General features: G+C 33.6%; 1 protein-coding gene across 2 annotated transcripts in view; it reads left to right on the top strand.

Annotated features, from left to right (window-relative positions):
* The window catches only part of Map2k4 (mitogen-activated protein kinase kinase 4), a 124,611-nt gene that overhangs the window by 9,412 nt on the left and 89,508 nt on the right, over window positions 1-25,691 (top strand). The window contains exons 2-3 of one of the 2 annotated variants that reach the window (XM_046420733.2): window positions 3,581-3,613; window positions 23,114-23,216. In XM_046420733.2, the coding sequence (XP_046276689.1) occupies window positions 3,581-3,613; window positions 23,114-23,216 (136 nt within the window). The remainder of the gene's footprint in view (window positions 1-3,580; window positions 3,614-23,113; window positions 23,217-25,691) is intronic. The other variant, XM_046420734.2, reaches the window with a different exon arrangement.

The raw sequence follows: 25,691 nt of genomic DNA, 5'->3' as shown, positions 1-25,691 counted from the left end.
ATTATGACAGAAGGAATATTATGTAGCATAATCTAAGGGCATGTCCCAGTAAGGCAGCTGCTTTCTTTTATGTTAGTGTAGGTTCATAGTGTAGTTTATAGTGCAGTTTTAGCATAAAAATCCAGAATGTCCAGGGAATCAGAAGGAACCATGGAGATGGTGGGAAACCACTTAATGCTCTGTCCCAAACTAGGTCATACTACCACCATAGAGGAAGGGGAATAGAGATAACTGCATAATCCCAAAAGGGCCATTACAAAAGCAAGATTTAGACACGCAGTTTTCAAATTCTAAGATTGTCTGAGAGTAATTTTATGTATAAATGAGAAAAACTACGGCTCAAATGAAATGAAATTTAGTTTCCAGTGAAATGACTTTTAAGTAACTCAGTTGGAAAACAGAATTCTGGTCTGACACTTTTCATTTTGTTTTCTAACACTGTTTGCCTTATATTTATATACACCCTTAAATCTTTTATAATTTTATTTTTTCAGTACTGGGACTGAACCCTGGGGTGCTGTACCATAACTGGGCTACACCCCTAGTCATTTTTATTGTATTTTGAGAGAAGGTCTAGCTAAGTTGTTGTGGCTGGCCTTGAACTTATGATCCTCCTCCGTTAGCCTCCCGAGTTGCTGAGATTACAGGCTTGCGCCAGGTACCCAGCTATGCACTGAGCTGTTAGCCTTTTAAACTACTATGGACTATCTTAATTTATTTGATAAATACAGTAAATTATAAGTTTCAGATTGTTGCCAGTTAAGGGAACTCAGAATTGCGGTAAGAGGAGTGAGAATGAAGGAAAAGTGTGAGGAGGACAAGAAAGAGGGTGTGAGAGACCTGGAGAGAAAAAGGAGGAGAAACTTCCATAGTTATAACTTTATTTCTTTCTTCGGCTTACTAGCATTTTGTCCTATATGTCTTGGTATTTATTCTTGGAATGATCTAGGATTTACTTAAACTTGACTGGCGCCAGAAAAAATGAACAAAGCTCATTGAAATTGAAGTGGAAAATAATTAAGTCCCACTGTACAGACAACTTGCCAGTGTGAGATACACAAAACTTTGAAAATTAATTAGTCATTATCAACAAGATTAAACTGGTATCTAGCACTCCCAGAGATGTAGAATGGGAAGAGAGAATTTAGGAGATAAGGGAAAGCTAAAAATTGAAACCATGTGAATGAATGTGAGCGGTCATTGTAGCATAGCCACAAACTTGCATTTTGTAAAGTTGAGGATATTGGAATGTTTCCTCACCATTTTCTTTCCACTATGTTTCACACGCTCTAGTAAAGCTATTTGGCACTTTCTCAAATTTGTGCTGAAAGCACTTTCTGACTTCTTCAGATAAATCAATCAATCTTTTAGCAGTATAAAATGATCTGCCTAAAATAGCTCTTTCTACCTTATTTAATTGATGTGCATTTTAAAAAGTCATGGAATTACCAAAGAAATGGTGAACCATCATGGTTAATTAGCTCTTGTTTTGCTGCTTATCAAGTCTTTTCTGAGTGAGGAATAATGCAGAGAGGTGACTGTATGAAACCTCAGAATCCACTCAAAGTGGATTTACCTGATTATGGATGAAGTAGGTAACTTCATCCATAATCAGGTAAAAAAGAGTGAGTTAACAGTTATGCATTAAGAATTTCAATCCACCTTCCCCTTTAGCTATTTGGATTGATTTTGTACTGATGACAGAACTTCAGGTTTTTAGTATATATTGGGCTTAGCTTCTCATGTGTTAAGAGTAATAATTGGTGACATCTATCATTTTCAGTCACATATAAGAAAACTTCTTCTGTCTCTATCTAATTTTACAGTGCTGGGGATGGAACCCAGGCCCTAATACCTGCTAGGCAAGCAGATTTACCACGGAGCCACAATCCCAGACTGTTTTGTATTTGTTATATTTTATTCTGTAACTTTTTCTTTGCACAACTTTACATTTTGTTCCAACTCCTGCTTTTTCATATACCTTTCAAGTTTATTTTTCTTGCTCTATTTGCCAATTATATTGCTATTTTATTCATTTCTCTTCTTACCATTTCTTTTTTCTTCTTAGTAGCAACTCTTCACCATATTTAGGGTTACAAAGAGGAGATTAACTGTTGCCTTAAGATTGTTTCAGTGTTTCCCTAGTGTCTTCCTGTTGTGGGAGGTGAGTTTTTCCTTTCTTCTAATGGAATGGGGAGAGTGTCTTGTTTCTGAGATTAGTGGAGAATCTCCTTTGCTCTCTCTCCCACTGTTGCTTCCAGAGAACCCTTTCCTTCTGACTTGTACCTTGCTCATTTTGGGAGGCTGGTTGACTAGTGTAAAGACCCCTGGGTTTCTTATTTTTCTTCCTGAATTTTTCTGCAGCATGTTCTGTGTGGAAGCATATTGACCTTAGGGTAGAGAGATGGGCAAGTGTACTACCTTTCAGGTTTGCCAGCAGGACTTCTTTCCCATGAAGTCTTTCCATTCCCATTTCCTCCTGCTTTGTCATTTGTATGATTAGGTACTCAGCAGTGGGTTATTTTTGTGGTGTATCAAAGGAACCTTGGCTATATTCGCATTTTTTCAGTTTTGTACATCATCAATGATAGCTTTTTCCAGTTTTGTACATCATCATTGGTAGCTGGCTCTTCTGAGAATCCTAAGAATTTTGGTAATTGGATGGGAAGGACTACTTAAAAAATATCCTTCCTTCAGTCTTGGTTCTTTTTCCTATGTGTTTTCATTGAATTTGTGTAAACACAGACTAAATGATTTTCCTCATTTTGTTCCTTGAAGTCAGTAATAAACACAAGCATAAGTAGATGACAAAAGAAACCGCATTTCAATAAACAAGGGGAATAAAACAATATTTTGTAAAGATTTCTGTTTTAAATGGCTTATTGTACTGGGTCCATTTTATAAAAATTAAATTTATATTTAGTGTATGTATGTTATAACCAGGTCCTGTTGGAAAATGTGTGCATGTTTCTAAGTGGAAATTCATATATATATTTGTTTAAACCCCTGTAACTTACTTTGCCTTATTATCAGGCAAAGTTTTTTTTTTTTTTTCTTCTGTAGATAATTTTAGCTTCTCTTCAGTAGTTTTTTGTTTTATCATTTGAAGTCAGCTGATTGATTGGAAATAAATGTTACTTTATCTGTGTTAAAAATTTTATAGTTTATAAATTACTAAAACTTGAACCATGAGTGGTGATTTATCATGGGTGCTTCTAAATTAATAATTTGAGTTAGTAAAATAACAATGTAATTGAGTTCATAGGATGAAAATATTGCAGAAATTTATGGAATTATCTGAAACTTCAAAGGGCTAATAGATTGCTCTTTTTATTGAATAGATATGAAGATAAAGATTAGACATTGTGACACAATTTAAACTTGATTTCAGAGCCATATGATACATCTATTCAAAAGAGCCCCAGTGTTATCATTGTCTCTGTAATGTGGGGGTAATGTGATTTGAACTTTTCTTGAATTAGTTTTATTCAAAATGTAACATAGAAATACAGTGTCATTTTCTAATTTTGGTTTGTTTGATTTACAGTAAATGAACTGGAACTTATCTCTTTTACTTTAGGCTTTCAGATAAACTTCTGTGAAAAGGCACAAAGTAAGCTACAAATTTTGATATTATGCTACTTATTTTTTTCATATCCATCTTGGTATTGGGAATGTGTCCACTATTGTTTTAACTAACCAACCATGGTAAATTTACATGAAAAGAGCTTCCATTTTTCATTTTATTCCCTCACCCAGTGTTGTTATATTTTTGATTATAAATTGGTCTTATTTTTACTTGAATTAGGAAAAAAAATGTATATAGATGTTCAGATAGATGTTTATAGATATAGAAAAATATAATCAGTATTCAGGCTTTGTAATTTAAATTGTAAGTTGAAGAAATTTCACTTTTAAGATGGTGGTGCAGAAATTATTTAACTACATTCAAAGATATTGTGCTTTAAAATTTGCTTTTTTAAAAAAACATATTTAATGCATTTTAATTTTTTTTTTTAAACAAAACTTTTTTCTTCCCTCTTCCTTCTTTCCCGTTCCCATCATTCTGAATTAGGACATTAGTCTTGAAAGAATACAGAATAGATTTTCTATAGAAACGCAGTGTAGGTAAAGTTAAAACAAATGCAATTTGGACCTTAAACTTAGTCATATAAAGTACAGTTTAAAAAAATCTCAAGGAGGGTTGGGGTTGTGGCTTAGCGGTAGAGCACTCACTTGGCACGTGTGAGGCCCTGGGTTCGATCCTCAGCACCACATAAAAATAAATAAAGTAAAGGTATTGTGTCCAACTACAACTAAAAAATATTTAAAAAATCTCAAGGAGACTACTTTTCAGTTAACATAAAAATATTCTAAAGTATAGTGTATGTGATTTTATCTTCTGCTTATTTATGGTCTGGGAAAGAATGATGACCAGTCTTTGATATGTATCATTTTTTAGTAAATTTGTTCATAGGGGGAAAAGTTTAATCTGGAGAAAAAATATTTCTAGTGTTTAAAAAAATTTTTTTATGGCATCAAAATGCTTAGTTTTGGTGGTTGACCATTGTGACTTCCTTTGAAATATAGTGAGCAAAAATTTATTTTTTGAATGGTTTACACCCATGATGTGAATATATAATAAATGAGAGATAAGGCAGCTATGTCCTAGGTCACAGATTTTAATCGGTCCATTCTTATCACTTTTCTCTTCCTTAAATAATAAACTAAAAATAATACATGATTTCCTGCCCATAGTGTCCTATGAATATGATATTTATATATATGTAATGAAGTTACAACTTCTATTTATGCTATTTTAACTTTAATACAATTTGATAATTTTTAGCTTTTATCTACATTTTGACAAAATATTTCTGTTTGTATATTACACAATTTAACTTTTGTTGACTTAAATTCTAATTCAAGAAAAAAGGGTTGACTTTTCTAAAATTTAACATTCTATTCATACTATTTCTCTTTTCTCTAACTTAGTTGTATTTTGTACATAAAACAGGAAAAAATAATTATGTTAAATTTTAAAAATGTGTACAGTTTCTGCAGATAACTCTAAATAGATTTAAAATGCCTTTGGACCTTCCAAATGGTTCTATCTTTTCCCCTTGTTGTAGGAATGATAGATTTGCAATGCTGCTTGCTTTGATAAATTTGGAAGACTCTAACAAGGAGGCTTGGGATAGCAGAACCTACTATAACATAATCATGTGGGAGGGGCATGTGCATCTCCACTTTGTTGCTCAAACTCTATTCACACTGCTTTGTCCTGGTTTTTCACATTTTCCTTTTAGTTTCTTCCTCTCCTCTTTATGAGGCTCCTACTTTTCTTTTCAAGCTTTTGGGATTCAGCAGTTATATCTATTCATTTCTGAAGCACATTTTAGACACTTAGGAACCATCTAGCAAGTGAGATTTTTGAACAAAAGATGAATACCATAGGTACCTGGCCTTAGCAGATTACAGTATTGTGGAATAGAGTTGATCCTCTATTGATTATAAGCATCTAGCTACTGATGCTACATGAAAATTGATTAGGAGCTAAAGCCCGGTGGGGCACCTTTGCTCCTGCTATTCCATGAGAGGGTACGAGCATAAGGCATGCTGTGAGCCCGATGATAACTGCTTTTTAAACTTTTATTTACTGATTTATTTATTTATTTATTTTTGAGAAGGGCTCTTGCTATGTTGTTCATGCTGGCCTTGAAGTCCTATGCTTAAAGCAATCCTTCTGACTCAGTCTTCTGAATAGCTGGGACTATAGGCATGTGCCACTGTACCCGGTGCAATCATTGCTTTCTTAATCAGAGATTGACTCAGAAATCCAGCAAAGGGCCTACCCACCCAGCTGTCTGTGCTGGCTCAGACCTCAGTGGAAGACTCAGGACAAAGAGCACACACATCAGGGAGAGGAGGAGTTAGGGAGCTGGTAGGGATGGCCAGCATGAAGTTGGTAGCTATATTATCAGTGTAGCTATCATTATCTATCTTTAGGATGACTTTTCAGTTACTTATATATGTGTTAATCCTATTTTTTTTTTAAACAAGGCTTGTCTGCTCTTATGGCTTAAAAATTAAAAGTACAATTTCATAATGTTTGCCTACAACCTTCTGTTTATTCTAGAAGGCAGACATTAACTTAGTTATAAGAGGTTACTCATTTCTTAAAAATCATCAGAGAAGTGATTTCTCCCCTGTATACTCTAGTTTCCAGAAACTCCAGTTTTATTCTAGGGGTATTCCAGAATTAGCAGAGAAACTTATATTTAATTTATTAAGAATAATTACGTATCATAAATTAATGGTACGATAGGGCATTAAGCACAAAATTAGATAATGTTAAAGTCTTATAAGTTTGAATACTGTTTTAAATGCTTAATTCTCTATCACAAATCAAAAAGATTTACTTTTAGATGATTCTGATGATTAATGGAAGCTCTGAAAGATTAATTTTTCCCATTGTTTGATTTTCACATAGCTTTTGTTCTTTAGATTGTTATATCACTCTATTCCAATCAGTTTATTATAATTGCCTGTAATAAGTTAGTGGAATTTTATTGGAGACTTACGTATTTACATGCACAAATGGTGTGAGATTATATATTTAATTTGGCATCCACACTCGTGGAGAAGTTTAATAAACCCACTGTAGACCTCATGATCTTCTTCTGTTTTATAAATTAAAGTTTGTGTATTTATCTGATATTTGGTTTTCTAAATATATGTTTATTTAAGAAAATAAGTTAGACTTATTAAGATAGCAATGTTTTTTATATATTTAATATATATATTATATATGACATATAATATGTATATAGTTAATCCTGATGGATCATTGAATTTTTCAATATATAAGTACTGTGTGTGTGGGAACCCTTTCTATTTGTAAATACAGAATTCTAAATGTAGAATTTTCTACCTTTAGAAAGTTCTTTTAATCATTTGGAACACTTGTAGGTTAATCATTGGAGAATAATGCTTTTGTTCATGAAAGGGTATTTATGTAATTTATGATCACATTTGAATTATATCTCATTGGCCTTAATGAACTTACTTAAAGTTCTTTAGAATATGATTTACTTGCTTTTATAAAATGCTTTTTTTTCTTTTATAAACATCAACTTTACCTAGTATTGTCAGCATTCTGATTTTTTTTTTAATATTTATTTATTTTTTAGTTTTCGGCGGACACAACATCTTTTGTTTATATGTGGTGCTGAGGATGGAACCTGTGCGGCACGCATGCCAGGCGAGCGCGCTACCGCTTGAGCCACATCCCCAGCCCAGCATTCTGATTTTTATTTTTTGGATAAGAACTTTGGCCCATTAAGGATCTTTGGGCATAGGTTCCCCCCCCCCGCCCCCCCCCGAAAATGTCTAACAGAATCCTGTGGTAGTCTGAATGAGAGTAGTTAGAAGTTTTTTATAAACTCCTTTAATAAATTAGTTTTTATTTAAGGTACTTTTAGTTTTCCCCTCCCCCCACCGCATTGCTGTATTATTTTTGGCTCATAGCTGAAGACTTCTTGGGCTCTAAAGAAAATATTGGGTAGTACTGCCTTTGCCTTTTATATTTTTGGTGGCTTTAAAAACTTTTTGTGCCCCACCCCTCTGTCCCTGCCCTGACTGGGGATCCAACTGTGGGTCTTCTAAAAATTTCTAGGCCTTCTAAAAACTGCTAGGCAGTTCTAAAAAAATGTCCCTAAACCATATTCCCAGTGCTACCACCACCCCTCCATTGTGTCTTTTAAGAATTGTTCTCCTTGGGAATGTTTGCATAGCAATTGAATCTTTCTTTAGAAAATTATATGTTTGGGAACTGTTATCCTTGATGGAATTAATTGAAATTAGACTACAGGTGGTGATTATTATAGGTGACACTCTATATTGGTGTATTTGGAGGAAATGAAATGACTCAATTAATTGTAAAACTATTCTTTTACAATAAATATCCCTAGTAGTTTTTAAATTGGTGATAACAGTAAAGCAACAAAAAGAGGAGGAAGGATGTTTTGGCAATCTTTTCAGAAATTTGGGGTATATATTAATAAGTTTTACTGAGTTAATATAAAGTGTAAAAGATGATATTTTGACTTCTAATAAAGTGGGGTGTGGGTATAGTTAACCAGGAAAAGTAAGGAGTGGAAGGAGGATCAAGTCTTGTGCTTAAAATTAAGAGGTTTTCTAATTCAGCTAAATTTCTAAATCCCTGGTGTGTGTGTGTGCGTGTGTTTGTGTGTGTGTGTGTGTGTGTGTGTGTGTGTAGCAACAGTCTATAACTAATGACAAAAATTTTATCATTTTAAAATTATTAAATGCAGCAGAGCTTTTTAGCAGTCTTAGGAAATAAAATAACCACATTTGCTATTATCAAGTGTTAGTACAGTTAATTTAAAATTATATAGATAACAAAGTTAGTTGAAAAATGAAATTTTTGTAGGATTAGCTGTAAGCCAGGCTGATATCCACTATGTTTATTACTATCTGTGGGGACTTATATAAACAGCCAATACAAAGTCTATCTGCTTGGATAAACAACTTTTATACTAGTTTAAGGATTGTAGTAGTCTCATTTAGGCAGAATGGAGATTCACCTGTTTCCTTTATAACTTATACCATTCCAATGGGGTTGTTACTAATTATCTCTGACCTTGGAAGTTGGTTGGAACATGAATTCTGAAAATGATTTTTGTTCCTAAAAGAAGGAAGTTTTTAACAGCTGCTGCACCTTAAAAATAAGTTGGAGAAACTTAATGTGTGGTATTTTTAAAAAAATTTTTTAGTTGTCACTGGACCTGTATTTGTTTATATGTGATGCTGAGAATCAAACCCAGTGCCTCACACATGCTAGGCAAGTCTTTGCCACTGAGCTACACAACCCCAGTCCAATGTGTGGTGTTTTTGAAAAAAATAAATATATATATGGTGAATTCTTCCACATTGCAGAAAGTTCCCCTTCATATGCCAATTGAACTTTACTATTAATAACAAAGAGATGTTTGACAATATTTTTGTGGTTGAAGAGATTCAAAGTAGAAATGTGGAAAAGTTTCCCAATACTATTCACAACTACATTGAATCCCCAGTTAAAGTGGTTTCCATGTTAGCTTGCAAATTTCGGGTGATGGTTTTCAAATAAGGTTGGGAATTATTTGAATTCTCACTATATGGTTTTATGAGTTTTTCTAAATCTAGACAGAAATATCCAGATTAAAAGGATATTTTAAAAGAAACTTGATCCCATCTTGGTGTTCATCTTCTTATGAGGTAAAACTGCCAGGTGAACATTAATCAAAAAAGAAGATCAAGTGTATACAAGTATACTCACCCTCTTTCAGTAAAGCTCTTATAAGGATAAGTAGCAGAGGCTCAAGTGTAACAGTTAAGAATCTATATTTGTGTATACTTTCTCTCTTTGTATCTATATAGTTTACATAGGTATCAGCAATAATAAAAACCCTGAGTTTTTAAAGATGGAGTGAATCTAGAGACTATTTTGAAGAAGAATATGACTTTGAGAGGTTAAGTATGGGTAGAGAAATCATGTGGTAGAAATACTAAATAAATAAATAAAACTGGTTCTAAGCACTTTATATTAACTTAATTCTGATAACAACTTTATGAAGTGGGTATATCGTTATTACTGATGAGGAAACTGGAGCATTGAATTTAAGTAAAATTTACACATAGAGCTAATTTGTGGCAGACCTGAGTGACCTTGGTCTTGTTACTGGTTACATTGTAAAAGAACAGTGTTTTATTGATTCTTGGGTGTGGGGGAAAGCAGGGGTGCTCATATAAATGGTTTTCTAATCCAAATGGCTTTTGAGTGGTCTTCAACAGCAAATGTTCATGAGGTCTGGCATTTGTATTTTTTTTCTGATTGTCTGGCACCAGATAATTCTAAATCTTACTGAACATTATAAATTGGGGAATCTACCACTAGGAAAAAAAAAAAGTTTAATTTGAAACAAAACTTTGTCCCTGTTTAGACAGATGTAGGGAATGATTTGCTCCAGACCTCTCAAATGACTTGTGTGTTGGGGTGGGGGGGGCAGTCGAACAAGAGTAGTAGGTTGGGAGATGTGTAGTTAGTGGACAAGTGGCATAACTGAGCTGCATGAGGACCAACTGTGTATATAACTGTCTGAAGAATAAGTTGACATTTTTAGCAAAAGGTATTTCCCTCCCATGCCCACTTTTTGACAGGATGGAATAAAGAATATAATTGTACTTGAAAGAATTTTTTAATGATAGAATTTTTCAGACATACATAAAAATGATATGACACCCTGAATGTACCTGTTACCTAGTATCAACAGTTATCATTTCATGACCAGTATTGTTTATTTTGTTTCTCCTCCATTCACCAATGTATACTGTAGTATTTTATTTAATAAATATTTAGGGAACTGCTAAGGATTGAACCTAGAGTCTTGCACATTAATAAACACATGCTCTACCACTGAGTTGCATGCACTCCCTGCAGTCTACTGAAATATTTTAAATTCTGGTTATCATTATTTCATCCATATAAATGTCAGTCACATGTCTTATAAGTGATAAGGACCCTAATATATTTAGCCCCCAATATTATTATCATAGCATTATATAACAAGACAAAGTTATCAGATAGCAACCCAGTGTTCACATTACCCCAAGAGCTTTGTTACTTTATTTACAGTTAATTTGTTCAAGTCAAAATTTCATCAAGGTCCAGGCACACATTTTGTTTGGTTGATATCTTCTCCAATCTATAATAGTTCCCTCTTCTCTCGTTTTTCATGTCATTTATTGAAAAATAAATTTTATTTTGTTGTATTTTATACATCCTTTAATGCTATTTAACATGTTCCTGTGTGGTCTGCATTTCCCATTAACTTAACCAGAGATTTAATATTAGGCAAGAACACCACATAGGTGATAACTGTGTACTTCCTATTGTATCACATCAGGAGGTGTATGATTTCTGATTATAGCTTTTGTTAAGATTCATCAGTAGGCTTTAGTGTTACCAGTGTGATTGATATAGAATAAATTCCTCACCAACCTTTCACCTAATAATTTTGTCTAAATTATTTCATTAGGTTTAGATAACTCTTATTTCTTACCATTATGGGCCCTGCAAGTGGTCACTATGATTAGCCAAAAATCAAAGTTTGTGTTTGGAGCATAGCATTGAAGCAAATTGTAGAATTAAGCATTGATCATCTCTGACATAACTGTGACAGTATTGAAGGTTATGAAAGTGTGTGTCTATGTGCACACACATTATGCACAAAAATCTATTGGGGCTTTCTGTGTTATGAGAAGGTAAAAACTGGACGTCTGTCCTTCATAACCTGGTACGTGAATTGATTTACTCATTAATCAAAGGATTTTTTTCTCCCTAATGAAAAAAGTCAATCTCTGAAGTTAATCAAAAGCCACATTAAAGTATGACATTCTATAATGAAATTGAAGAATAGTGGATATGCAGGACTGATTTCTTCCAAATTAAGAATCTAGCTTTTTATACCTGCCAATCCCAATAGAATCTAGCTTTTTAAATTCAAATTCAGTGCTTAGAATGCTCAGGTCTTTCAGGTACCTTCCCAGTACTTGGGAATAAGAATCGAAAGGCAGTTTGGTAGTTGGTAGAGTGTTTGCCTCGAATGCACAAACCATGGGTTCAATCCCCCCATCTCCCGCCCCACAAAAAATGGGCAGTTTGGTGAGAACAGAAGTCAGAGTGCTTAACCAATATATATAAAAGCAGAACAAAACTAAACAAAACAATAAAATACAAAACCTTATTTTCCAACTAGCAGTTGCTGTTTTAGCACCCAGTAAGTTTTTGTCCAACGGGGGGTCATTCCTCCTTCAGCAGTAATAATTTCTTAGCCAGCTCTCCTTTTCACTATTTTTATTCTGTCATCCAGTTTTAAATTCTTCAGGTCTTTCCCTCATGATGTTCTAAAACTGACTTGATCCTTTGATTTCTGTCTTGGATTGTAAGAATGTACAAGTTTTAAGTAACAAATTAGAAACATTTCAGTCAGGATATTCTCCAGTACTACATACACTTGAAGTAGATAGGATACAACATATCCTCTTTGAGTGCCTTTCACTCATGATTAGTCTTAATTTAGTCTAACCTTAAAAAAAAAAAAAAAAAAAAAACCTCTATTTATAGAATACATTTATGGTCAACCGATAGTTCTTAATTATGTCCATTGAGAAGCAAAAGTCTTATTCACATCTTAATGTTTTTGAAATTGGGAGGTATTTCATGAGGGTCAAAAGAAGCTATTCAGATGAGGGAGAGGAGTATAATAGTGCTGTAGTTACTGTTTGTACATGTACAATACTAGCTTTGTATAGAAAATGCCTATTCATTTTCTACCTCTCTTATTTGCCTTGGTAATAACACAGTTGGATTTCATTTAAATTTGACTGTGCTTTGTTTCTTTGAGCAAATGGTACTTAGACTATGAAATTGTATCTTATAGCTTTCTTTATTCTAATCTGCTTGTTAATGTAGTTCTTACAGAACTGAAGTCCAGAATAGTTACTTACGATTAAAGGGAATCCTTGTTGGTTTTGGGGCAGATATGGAAGAATACATCAAATTTACCTTTGACAAAAATCTGGCTTGCTTTTGTGGTTAATAATATTATTTTAAGTAAACTTTCGAAGGAGAAGTCATATTTGTTTGTTTTGGTAGCTCTTTGTTTGTGTGTTGCTGTGAATACTTTACCTGTTAGCTGAAATGTAAATCTCCAGTGTAAATCTCTGTAACCCTGGGGCCACTCAGTGGAGCTTCAGGTTAGTGTCCTTCAGCCAAGAACATCATTGTTTTTTCTTTGTCATGTCACACAAATCTTTTCATCACATCATGACACATATAAAAAAGGTTCGACAGTCCTGATAGAGAAACTACTTATGGTATTGTTAGAAAATGTGGTTAAGTTCCTCATTTCAATAATGGGAGGTGGAGAATTTAAGAAGTGTAGAGATATAGGGTGTTGTGGGTTTTACCAAAAAGGAAAAATACATATGGACCTATGACTAGCGAACACTTTAGTTCCTTACTAACATTTAAGTAAGCTATTCTTCTGAGACTATCTGTGTCTCCACGGTGAGAGCTCTATGGGCTCTGGGAATAGAAATCAGAACAAGCCTTGGGACTTTTCTTGATATAGCTTTCATAAGTTTGCATGAATGTTATGTTTCTTGTTCCATTAGAAAGATGGCTGCCACAAAATAAGAGGCAGTTATGTGGATGATTTTCCAGAAATCTTAATATATTTCTATTGGTGCATAGTGAGACAGTAACTTAAAACTTAGGGATGCTTAATGAGAATGTTGAGGAGTCTGAGAGGCAGAGGTCATTATAATCTATCACAATGGCTGGTGCATTATGAAGAAAGTTCTACACTGTTGACAGTTCTACAAAGAAAATTGTATAGGGGTTGTTCAAGGTAGGGTTTATGCTTACTTGACTTTATGTGGCTCTTGTTGATTCGAGCACAAATTTGAGGCTTATAAACAAATTGTCCTATGGATTTGGCAGAATTTTAGGCATTACATTGATTTAAAGTGGTCTGGGCACCTAGATAAAGTACTGTGTACCTTTACTGACACTTGTTAAGCTGTAAACATTCCTTCCTTCTTCCTGGCTAAAACTCTCAGCACCATGTGTAGCAATAGTGTTTCTATGAGTGGAATTAATGCATGTGTGTAGCAGATAGGCCTTTCTAATTGAGAATATGAAAGATGAAAGGATAAAATAACTCTTTAAATGAGGTGGGATAAATTAGGGATGAAAAGAATTAACACATTCTTTCTCTTTTTCCCTAAATTTAAGGTAGAAATATATTAATAGTAACAGCTGCACCTTTTATGTATCCATTTGGAACTTCTAATTGTATAACTATGGAATTCCAACTCTTAGATTTTCATGGAGTAGGCTTGCAGAATCATTGGTACGTGGAGTTGTGGTTGTATTGAATAGGTTTCTTGTTTTATTAGTGATTAAGATATTAAATTTAGGGCTGGGGCTGTGGCTCAAGTGGTAGTGTGCTTGCCTAGCATGCATGAGGCACTGGGTTCGATTCTCAGCACCACATAAAAATAAAATAAAGATATTGTGTCCACCTAAAACTAAAAAATTAATATTTAAAAAAGATATTAAATTTAGGTGGTACATATGCTTCAAAAATCACAAAAATTATTTATGAAGTATTAAAAGATGATGGAAATGTGGAAATGTCTAAATTGTTTCAGCAGGTATATGAAAGTGCCTATATATGTATGTATGTGTATATATATATATATATATATATATATATATATATATACACACACACACACACACACACACACATACATACATATATTTAGACCATTAAAAAAAAACTTGTTTTCTAGGTTTAAGATTAAGTTTAGAGAACAAGGTGTCTACTTTTAGAAAGGTCTGCAATAACTGGCAAGGAGATTGTAATTAAAACAACAAAAAAATTCTTTTTTTCTTGGGGGAAAAACAATTTTAAAAGGAAAATCTAGCTTGCTTTTTATTCTAGCACCTTGGATTAATCACAAGTGACATTTTGAAGAATAGCCTGTGTGTGTACAAATAAATTACCATACCTGAACATGTTTTCCTAAAATGATAATTTATTAATCCAATTACTTGCTGCCTTGTTAAAAAAAGTTCTTATTACATTATTAATGTTTTCTAGTGTTAATTATTTTTAATCATTTTCCCCTTAGTAACAGTGTAATATTCCAGTTATGGATATACCATAATTTTTAAAGTAATATAGCATTACTATCACTGCTTTAAGCAACATCTTTGCTTAATCTTTAATTTCCTTAGGATTTTTTTTTTTTTTTAAGTATTGGGGATTGAATTCAGGTTTGCTCCACCACTGTGCTACATCCCCAACCTTTTAAATTTTAGTTTGAAACAAGTTCTTACTAAGTTGCTGAGGCTGGTCTTGAGATCTGTCCTTTTTACCTCAGCCTCATAAGTCCTGGGATTACGGTAGTGCACCACTGTCCTGGCTCCTTAGAATAAATTTATAGAAATTGAATTATTGGTTAGTCATAAAGTTATCTTGAGGTGTTTATTAGATACTGCCTTTTAGAGATTGGACCAGTTTATACTCACAGCAGTAATATGGTTCATTCTTCTGTGTATGTTCACTTGTTTACTGAGTAAATGTCAAAGATTTATGTATCTGGCATAATTCTGGGCACTGAGGCATGTTAGAAAAAAATAGAATTTCTGCCCTCTGGCAGATAAGAAAAGTATGATTGCTATGGTAGGCATTAATCAAATAACCACAAATAAAAGTACAGCTGTGATAAGTTACAGACTAATTGATGGTAATACCTTTGTTAATGTTGACATTAGGATTCTTTCTATTTCTGTGTGGTATTAAAGAAAACAATTGTATTTTAAATTTTTTGTAAAACTAGGAAAACTTGATGACTTGTTTATTTGTATTCTTTTGTTTATTGCTTTTTCATATTTTTTGTTTATAAGTAAGGCCCTTTTATAATCTTTATAACCCTTTCAATTTGGACTGTGTAGCTTAGACAAAGGTGTATTTGTTTTTCAAAGGTGTATTTGTATGAAGACCTCACAGGAGAATGGGATTATAGAGATCCAAAAGCAAGATTCTGCTAAATAGCATCTGAGCAGTTGTACCACTGTTGTGGACAAGCATCTCTAGTCCTTGATATTTTTTTTCTTTTTGATAATCACATTACGGCTTTCCTGGATTAGCCTCGCCTGGGTATTTTTCAGGGGGTTAAACTATTCAGGGCTTGGCAGAGGGATTTACAACTTAACCTGAAGAATTATATATTTGCTTGTTTATATATACAAAGGAGGTATTTCAGAATCTGATAGAAATGCTGATATTGATATTAATTAATTGATACAGGTAGGTGTGTCTACCTGTAGAATCTTGTAATGATGACACTGTGCATAATTGAAATAAAATTACTGGTGATCACTGGGGGCAGATATAATCAATGTTTGATTATTGATGATTAGCTAAATCAGAAAAGGAAGAATGTATTTCTGTTAATAGTCTTCAGACAATTTTGGGGGTGTTTTATGAATTTCATTCTATGAAACTCTCTAATTTTACCATTGAAATGAGTTTAAATTTTTTTCTCCTTTTTTGGGTGAACAACTTGGGAGCAAGTGTGGGGTTTTTAAGCCTTTAAATAGTTACTAAAGATTTTTGGTAACCAGACAAGGACTTCATAGTAGTCTATAAGGTGAATGCTTCTTTTGCTTTTGTCTGGAGATCATAAGAATCTACCAGGAGCTGTTAATATTGAGCCTTTCTATCAAAGGAGTACCTTTTTGAGAATTGATAGAGGAATAACAGAATTCATGATATTCCAGATTGTAAAATGTCTTTTTACCCAACGAAAGGACTCTGAATCATCTGCCAGAGAGTGGGAATACTGGAGGTGAATTATTTTGGTTGTTTCCTTGACAGTGGAGCCTCAGAAGACCAAGCTTACCAGAAGGGGAAATATTTAATATTTAGGAAACATGGCTGTTAGTGATATAATGGCACTTTAGTTCAGGACTTTGCCATCATACATACCTGGACATTGGTAATGATGTTATCAATATCCTAATTGATTAATAAGCCTGGGGAAAATGAGTGACTATGTAGCTGACATTTATGCATAGCAGTACCTTTACATCTTACAATTCCTCTATGAGGAAGATAATTTTAATTCCATTTGTTAAGTATGCAATCAATGCAGAGAGGTGAAGTCATTTTTGCCCAAGGACTGTGTAGTTCATTAACTACATAGTTAGTAAGTGTAGTTGAGTTTCCAAACTAGGAAGACTGGTTTTACTATGCTATATTGCTTTTTCTAGTTTCTGAGTGAGTACCTTTGGGATATTGGATTTGGATAGGAACAGGGATTTTTATGGAATAGTAGTTTAAACAAATCTACAAATCAAGTTTAATTCCTTTCTTGCTGCTAATATTGGTTGGCTTAAAAGCTAGTAGGCATACTTTTTTTTTTTTTTCAGTTTTCTGTTCTGAAGAATTTAGTAATTTTTCAGTTAGGTTTTTTTTTTTTTTTTTTTTTAAACAGAGTCAGTGTGGGGGGGAGAGAGAGGGAGAGAGAGAGAATTTTAATATTTTTTAGTTTTCGGCAGACACAACATCTTTGTTTGTATGTGGTGCTGAGGATTGAACCTGGGCCGCACACATGCCAGATGGGCGTGCTACTACTTGAGCCACATCCCCAGCCCTAGTTAGGTTTTAATACAGCAAATATCCCAGGTGTTATCATTTTTTCATACCTACTATTTGCCAACCATTGCATATTGAAGGTATATTAATCCTTATCATAATGGTGCTGTCAAGTAAAGGAATGTTTTTATCCCAGTTTTGTAGAAGTGTAGATTTCTAGATCAAAGAAATATCTATTTTTAGGCTTACTAGTAATTTTTTTTGATACTGGGGATTGAACTCAGGGGCACTCAACCACTGAGCCACATCCCACATTGGTATTTTATTTAGAGACAAGGTCTCACTGAGTTGCTGAGCGCCTCATCATTCCTGAGGCTGGCTTTAAACTTGAGATCCTCCTGTCATAGCCTCTTTAGCTGCTGGGATTATAGGCATGCACCACCGTGCCCAGCTACTGGTATTTTAATGGTGATCATTTAGCATGTAGCAAAAGCTAGAAATGTTAGGGTCCTCATTCCCATTTCTAATATAAGGGAGAAATGGGAATGAAAGTAAGTTCATTTCTCATACTTTATTTCTCCATTTCTAAAGTTGAGTATAAAGTTGTATGGTTTTGTTTTAGGTTCTTATTATGTTGCAGGTGATTTGTAGAGATAAAAAGATAAAAAAATTAGAACAGAAAATTATTCACAATGTGATGGTGGTAATAGATTCTTGAGTGTGAGAGGGGATGGCTGGGTAGACCCACTATCATAAACATAGTATCTCTGACAACAGATTTGATGTTTTTGGAAGCTATAAATAATCCCAATTCTTAATGAATAATGAGAAAATGATACCATTTCCTTATCTGTAAAAGGTGAATAAAAGATATTTTTGGTAACCTAGGATGAAGAAATTTCCATAGATGCCATATATGAATGGTTGATTCTTAATTGCTAACCTTGGGGTCTTTGGCGAAGTTTGAACCAAAGTGTAGGGTCATCTATGTTGACTGTATAAGGTGATGTTAAGTATTGCTTGAGAAGTTAGTAGAGGGAGAATTATCAGGGCTGTTGTCACCTTGTTTAAAGCTAAATAAAGTTGAGCGATAATTCTTCCTTCCAATTTAATAATCTTCGAGTTGCTCAGAATTAGAGCAAAGGATTTCCTAGGCTTCAGTAATTAGTTTGCCAAATCCCTGATCTTCAAAATCATGGTTCTTAATACACTTGATGACCCCATGCTTAGTAGTGCTTTTCTCATGAGGACTTTGAGAAGACATTGTATAGAGATGATATGAAAAACTAGTTTAAATAGTGCTGCATATTCTCTTTTTTGGGGGGTAGTGGGGATTAAACACAGGGGCACTGTACCACTGAGCCACATTCCTAACCCTACTTTGTATTTTATTTAGAGACAGATCTTACTGAGCTGTTTAGCACCTCATCATTGCTGAGGCTGGATTTGAACTCACCATCCTCCTGTGTTGGGATTTCAGAGTCACAGGGATTAAAGGCGTGAGCCATCGTATTTGGCTACAAATTTATAATCTTTTTGATCAGTTATTTTAAACTGTGTCATACAAACATTTTAATCTCTGTTGCCATCTGAAACTCCAAGACTACTGATAGTTCACTTCCTTCCTTTTCTCCTAGTGAAAGCTGTTTTGGGCTTTGGAAAAAAAAATCAATAGTAATGTCCTATAATTGTAGTTTTGGTGATTAGAAGTATCTGAATACTGGGCTGCATATATAGCTCAGTGGTAGAGTGGGTGTTTAGCATGCACAAGGCTTTGGGTTCAAACCCCACCATCAAAACAACAGTCACCATGGACTTGAATTTGATTGAGTTTGATCCTTTGGGCCCTTAAGAAAGAGAAGAAATAAAAGAAGGACCAGCATGGTAGAGGTTCTAGTAGATAAAGTGAATGGGAGAGGGGGAGATGATTAAAATGTGCATGCACACACACTTATTTCTTTTTTTTGGGGGGCGGCTAGGTACCATGGATTGAAGTCAGGGGCACTTGAGCACTGAACCACATCCCCAGCCCTATTTTGTATTTTATTGAGAGACAGGGTCTCACTGAGTTGCTTAGCGCCTCACTTTTGATGAGGCTGGCTTTGGTGATCCTCCTGCTTCAGTCTCCCGAGCTCCTGGAATTATAGGCATGCACCAACCTGCCCAGCAACATACTGATTTCTATAGAGAGCCTGAATAGGCCCTTTTTAAGTATTGTAAAAACTACTCCTTTCTACCATACCTGAATTCACCTTCTTACCTTCAACTGACTGGAGCCTACCTTTACCTCAAGACTATCAGATGTGTTCATCTTGAACTGATCATCATTTGGAGAGTTGGGGTGCATACATGAGAACAGGCAGTATAACTTGATTTGTACTCTTTGGCACTAATTTTAGGTTCTGATTCTTTACTTGGAGAGACTTTGAACTTTTACAATTACTTAGAATATTTGTTAATCAATGAGATTGGACTATGTACTTGGATGTTTACAAGACAATTACAAATGTTTCTGAAACAGTGTTTGTTTAAATTTATGTAAGTTAAGCCCCAATCTGCTAAACTCTGTGTATGTTTGTTTATGAAGTAAATGGCCAATAAAATCCCTGATTTTTTTAAGTGCAAATACAGTGCTAAAAAAGAATCCACATTCTCTCTGATTTAAGTGTACTTATCTTCAAAAAAGAGTTTGAGTAATTTTTAATTGTAATAATATATTTTATTATTTGCCTTTGTTTGTAGAAATTACCTATTGTATCCCCAAATTGGACTTTTGAAGAAAGGACCACTTTGGTATTTTTCTTTGGATGTTTTCTTTATTCTTTCTATGCTGTGCATTTCATTAGTGTTTTATCAATTTTTCTTCACATGGAGATCATGAATGATATACTATGTAAATTCAAACATATACCATATGAAAAGTGGCATTCAACTTTTGATTTGGGGAATTGTTGGGTTTGAGCTCATTCAAAATTATTATAGCAAAGGTTTTTTTTTTTTTTTTTAAACTTTCTGCACTTTGCCATATAATGAAATATTCATAGTTCCCAAGGATTTAGGACTTGGTATATTTGGGAGCCACCATTTAGAACACAAGTAGTCAGTCATATGCATTCTGTGTGTAAAATATGTTGACACTTCCCCAACATCCCCAAAGTTTTACCTCTTTATAGTGTCTTTACAGTATCCGATCTATCCCACATCTCATCATCAGAATTATACCAGTCAGGTAAGAATGAGACTCACAGTATTATTCCTTCTGACACAAGAATCTTCCCCTACTTGTGAACCTAGAAACTAGAAAAGAAATTATCTACTTCTAAAACACGTAGTGGGACAGCTGCTGAGTAACACAGACATTCCCATTCAAAAGGGAGGAAATAGAAGGAATCAACCATTAGTCTGAAGCAATTTCAGAATCCAGTACAGGAAATTCCACAGGGGTTCAAGGCCTGAAAATAGTCTTGTCCAAGTATTACAAAGAAATTTTCAAGAAATAAAGAGCATATTCATTAAAAGAAAAATTTTTTTTGTATATGGCTGAGCTCCTACCGGAAAGTTATGTTTTCTGCCAGCAATTTATTGTATTACTGATTCTTTTATCTAGTCACATTGATCAATACATGTATTCATATCTCTAACATATCTGTAACTAATGTAAGACCTTCAGACTTGCCAGTCTTAACATGAGCAAAAGTTCTAACATTTTTAATAATTATACCTTTTCATATTTTTTTCCAGTTTGTCTTATGTTCATATCCTTGCCTAATTTTCTTTTTCTTGATTTGTGTGGTGTACACACACAAACATACATACATACATAATTTCATTTATTCCTCTTTTTTGAGATGGGGGTCTCAATATGTTGTTCAGGCTATTCTCAAACTCTTGAGCTTAAGTGGTCCTCCCACCTCAGCATTCTGAGTGTTAGTATTACAGGGAGGCACAGTGATGCATGGCCTTGAGTTTGTTGTTTTTAATTATAGTGAAATCTGTCATTTTTTCATTGAGTACCTGATTATCATTATTATTTTGGTGGAGCTGAGGATTGAACCAAGGACCTTGTGCATGTTGGGCAAGTATTCTACTCCTGAGCTATGCCCTCTGGCCACTGTATAAGCACTTTCAATGCCCTCTTCTACTTGCTGTCAGGTAAAAATGATTTTAAAATAAGTATTAGATACCTGAAAGGACAAATTATGGAGAAAATTCATGTTGTACTCTTCTTATTCTGAGATTGGGTGTGTGTGGGGTTCTTAAGAAGTTTTTCCTGTAGAAAAGCCCATCCGTAATAGCTGATGTATGAGCCATGGCAGTGAGCACTGTGCTCTCACCCTTGCAGTTCCCTCCAACTAGCATGGCTCACTCCAGCTTTCAGATCTTATGCCTAGAGTTTGAGCCCTCTAATAAGTCTTCTAAATCTACTGAAGTGTAAAAATGCTTGGATTTTAAAGATTTTTTTTTAATAAGTAGGTACATATGTAATAAACTGTGGCGAGTGAATGCAGGCAAAAGCATCCTGTATGAACATGATGAAACCCAAATTAAAACAAAAAAACCAGATTTGCTGCAAGTGCTTAAAGAACCAATTCTGTTAAAAATTAGCTGTTTAAATCCTAAAGATATATTTCTATAAGATTTATTTATTTATTTTTTGTAGTTGTAGATGGACAGAATGTATTTATTTTGTTTATTTTTATGTGGTGCTGAGGATTGAACTCAGTGCCTCACGCATGCTAGGCAAGTGATCTGCCACTGAGCTATAGCCCCTGCCCTGTAATATTTTTTAATATTGAAAGAATGTGGTTATGAGTAAAATATGTTAAAAACAATGTGATCTGATTTAAATTGCAGTGGAAAATACATGTCTGTATCTGCATAGAAAAAAAATCTGCAATAGAAAGTAAACAGTGATTATTTGGGGATAATTGGATTGATAAACGTATATGAATTTTTTAAGAAACCAGGTGCAAGTGCGATAGCACACACCTGTAATGCCAGTGACTCAGGAGGCTGAGGCAGGAGGATCGTAAAGTTTTAGACCAAACTGGGCAATTTTGTGAGGTCCTGTCTCAAAATTAAAAAAAAAAATAATGAAAAAGGCTGGAAGTGTAACTCTGTGGTAGCTGCACCTCTGGGTTCAGTCCTCAGTACTAGCAAAAAAAAAAAAAAAAAAAAAAAAATTAAAACCCAGGATAGCTCTGTATCTATAAATTTATATATGTATATATATATGTATACACACACACATATATAAATTTATAAAAATAGTACCTGCATTTCCTGGCTTTGTATAATAAAAATATTGCTATCTATTCCCTTCTGATCCCAAATAAACTGATTTATGAAAATAAGTATTTGGAATACCTGTGTTATTAACTTGGAAGTTGACTGTACCATGATCCTTTTAGCTCTTTTTGGTTGCAGAATTCTTAATATTCCTTACTCAGTTGTTTATATTAAACTTAAGGGAAAATGATTTTTATTAAGTTGAAGGCATTAAATTATAACACTGAGAGGTGGTAATATTTTACAGTTTATCTGCTGAAATAAATGATTCTTACAGCAACTATTATTTTTCTTTGCGAAAGTGTTATTACTTCTGAACAGTGTAAACTTGAAGCACTGAACATCATTACCTGATGCATGTAGCATAGTGAGTGATTGTGGTTAGTAACACCATTAGATAATTTTTATTTGCTTTTTCTTAATTCTGAGAAATTCTTTGTTGCCTTTCAGAATATTATTCTGCATTGATTATTTTTTAAAGCAAGTGTTTATTTCTGCCTTTTTAGTATAAGTTTCTTATACCCTCAGAATAGTACCTGTTTTATGGTACTTGAAACTTTCACTTTTTATTTGTTATTTCTTAGGTAAACGCAAAGCACTGAAGTTGAATTTTGCAAATCCACCTGTCAAATCCACAACAAGGTTTACTCTGAATCCCAATACTACAGGAGTCCAAAACCCACACATGTGAGTATTCTCGATAATCAAATAAAAAGCTCAACTTAAGGTTTTAAAGTTATTGGATTTTATGAATTTTTTTGAGCTGAGGGGTTGGTGTTTCCATTATATTAATGGACCATTTGAAATATTACTGCTTCAACTTAAGTATAAAGTTATGGATTCTATTGTCTTAAGTTGATAAACATGATTTTCCTTTTTTAAAAAGTTTACTTGGGAAAAAAGAGCCAAAGATTTGGATTCATTGTTAGCTTATTAAACTCTCTGAGAATATTATTTGTCTTTTTCCTTCTAGATTTCCAGTTAAATGGCAATATATATTTAGGAAATTTATCTGTCCTGTACCTGTGTAAATCCTTACCATTCACCTAGTAATAGATTACCATTCTTAATAAGCTAAATTTCTCCAAGATTTTCCATGTCATGGCAAATTGAAAGAATGATATAATTATACAGATGTCAGTGATTTAAAAAAAATTATTCACTGAATATTTTTAATTAAAAATAGAATTGATATTGTAGCATCTCACTGAAAATATTATTAGAAACATCAGTTATTTGCCTTCAGAACTATATTTAGAATAGCAATGTCTAGAAGGGAGGGGTGCGTATGTGTTTGTACATACTTATGCTTTCACCTGTAGCCTTAGAACAAAGGATAGATTAAATGAAAGCTGCATATAACAAATTATTTGACTGAGAATTCTGTCAATTTTATTAGGCTAGTTTTCATAATTAGATTTCTTGTCAGAGCTCAGCTAAAGCCCCAGCCATCTTTCCTTCTTTGAAACATCAGGTGAGGTCTATATTGAGTAAGGAAACATAGTACTTTTTAATTAGTAAGAGCTCCAGTAGCAAGGAAGTGCTCTTAAAAGGATCTCCTCCTCCTTCATTTCCTAGGATTTCTAGTGAAGGCTCATATAGAACTAATTCTTAAAGATATCTCTTGCTATTTACTAGCTAAACCACATACTTGAAGTACCAATAAACTTAATAGATCTATCTCTCTCTTTTTTTTAAGACCTTTGAATAGAAGAGACAACCTAACTTGGATTTATAACTAGGGAAACATTTACATATTGTACTCTTCCCTCAGAAGTTTCTTGATTTATGGAGAATTTATAGAAAAAAATCTCCTTTTTTAGTTTTTTTTTTTTTTTAAACAAGTAAATATAGGGTAAATTTTTTTCTAAAAAGAGTTGAGTTTTATTTATCTAAACTAGTGATTTATAATAATTTATAACCTCCTATGTTTTCCAATTTTTTCTCAACAACTGTTAAACGTTTGGGAGGACATGGTAATAGGTACTTTTACCTTATGACAGAATCTTTAGAACTTGACTCTGGTATGTAAAAATTTAGACCTAGACTTTGTTGGAATTATATAATTACTTAGATCTATGGATCTGGATCAGGAATAGACAACTACTGGCATTGACATTGGTCAACTATAATTGTTTTATTACGTAGGAGGTATATACATAGTAGATGCCACCTCCCCAGCACCTTCTGTAAGGTGTTCTTTGTTCTCTTTGTTGATCGCTGTTTAGGATAGTACTTTGCAATTAGAAATCCTAACTTGCAGTTTGTGGGAGCATTGAAGTAAGATATCTCTTGCTATTTATGTGTTTTTCCTCTTATAATTTCTGTGAACATTTTGTTATGGAACTAAATGTAAATTTGTTCATGACTTTAGGAAAAAGAAATAACTAATGATGTTAAGATATGTCCAGGAACTAGTTTCAGATCCATTTCACATTTGATTTCTCCTGGGTGCAGGGATCCTTTGAAAGACTAAAAAAATAAAAAATAAAAATTCACGAATAGCATCCTTAGTTTCTGAAAACCAACAGTTTAATGAAAATGCAAGAGGTTACAGCAATTCAAGAATTGAGGCATAAAAATGCTGATTGAATGTCAAGTGAAAGGTACAAGGGGTGGGTAAGATCACTTTGTAAGTTTTGTAGTGAAAAGTTTCATAGAGGAGCAAGATTTGAATGGAATTTTGAAAGACGGGAAAGGATAGGTGGAAAAAATAGAGAATGGCTTTCTGTTGAGTCTAAGTGCAATATGTTTTGGGAATCATGTAGCTCTAGTTAATTGTAGTAGAGATGTTAGTTACAGATGACCTATTTCTTTCTCTAATTGGCGCTTTTAGCATTGTTTCTTTATAAATGGTATTCTAAAATTATAAGAGGATATGCCTAGGTATGGGTCATCTTTCTGTGTATATGATGAATGCTTTTTAAAGATTCAAGTATCTGTGTTTCTGAGAAAATTTTTACTGCTTTCCTTTTGGTTTATTCCTTTATGTTTTTCCTATGATCTTTTCCTGAAACCTGACTTATTTGAATGTTGGGCTGTCTAAATTCCTTGTGTTTTTTTAAATTTTATTTTTCCTTTTCTTTTTTATTTTTCTCTTTGTTTTCTTGTTCTATATCCTGGGAGATGTTTTTTTAATTTTTTGATCCTTCTATAGAATAT

This window comes from Marmota monax, unplaced genomic scaffold (genome assembly GCF_021218885.2).
Source record: "Marmota monax isolate L192 unplaced genomic scaffold, Marmota_monax_Labrador192_F-V1.1 WCK01_AAM20220418_F8-fsc00274, whole genome shotgun sequence".
In the NCBI taxonomy this organism is placed as follows: domain Eukaryota; kingdom Metazoa; phylum Chordata; class Mammalia; order Rodentia; family Sciuridae; genus Marmota; species Marmota monax.
This window is presented reverse-complemented; position numbering and strand designations above follow the sequence as displayed.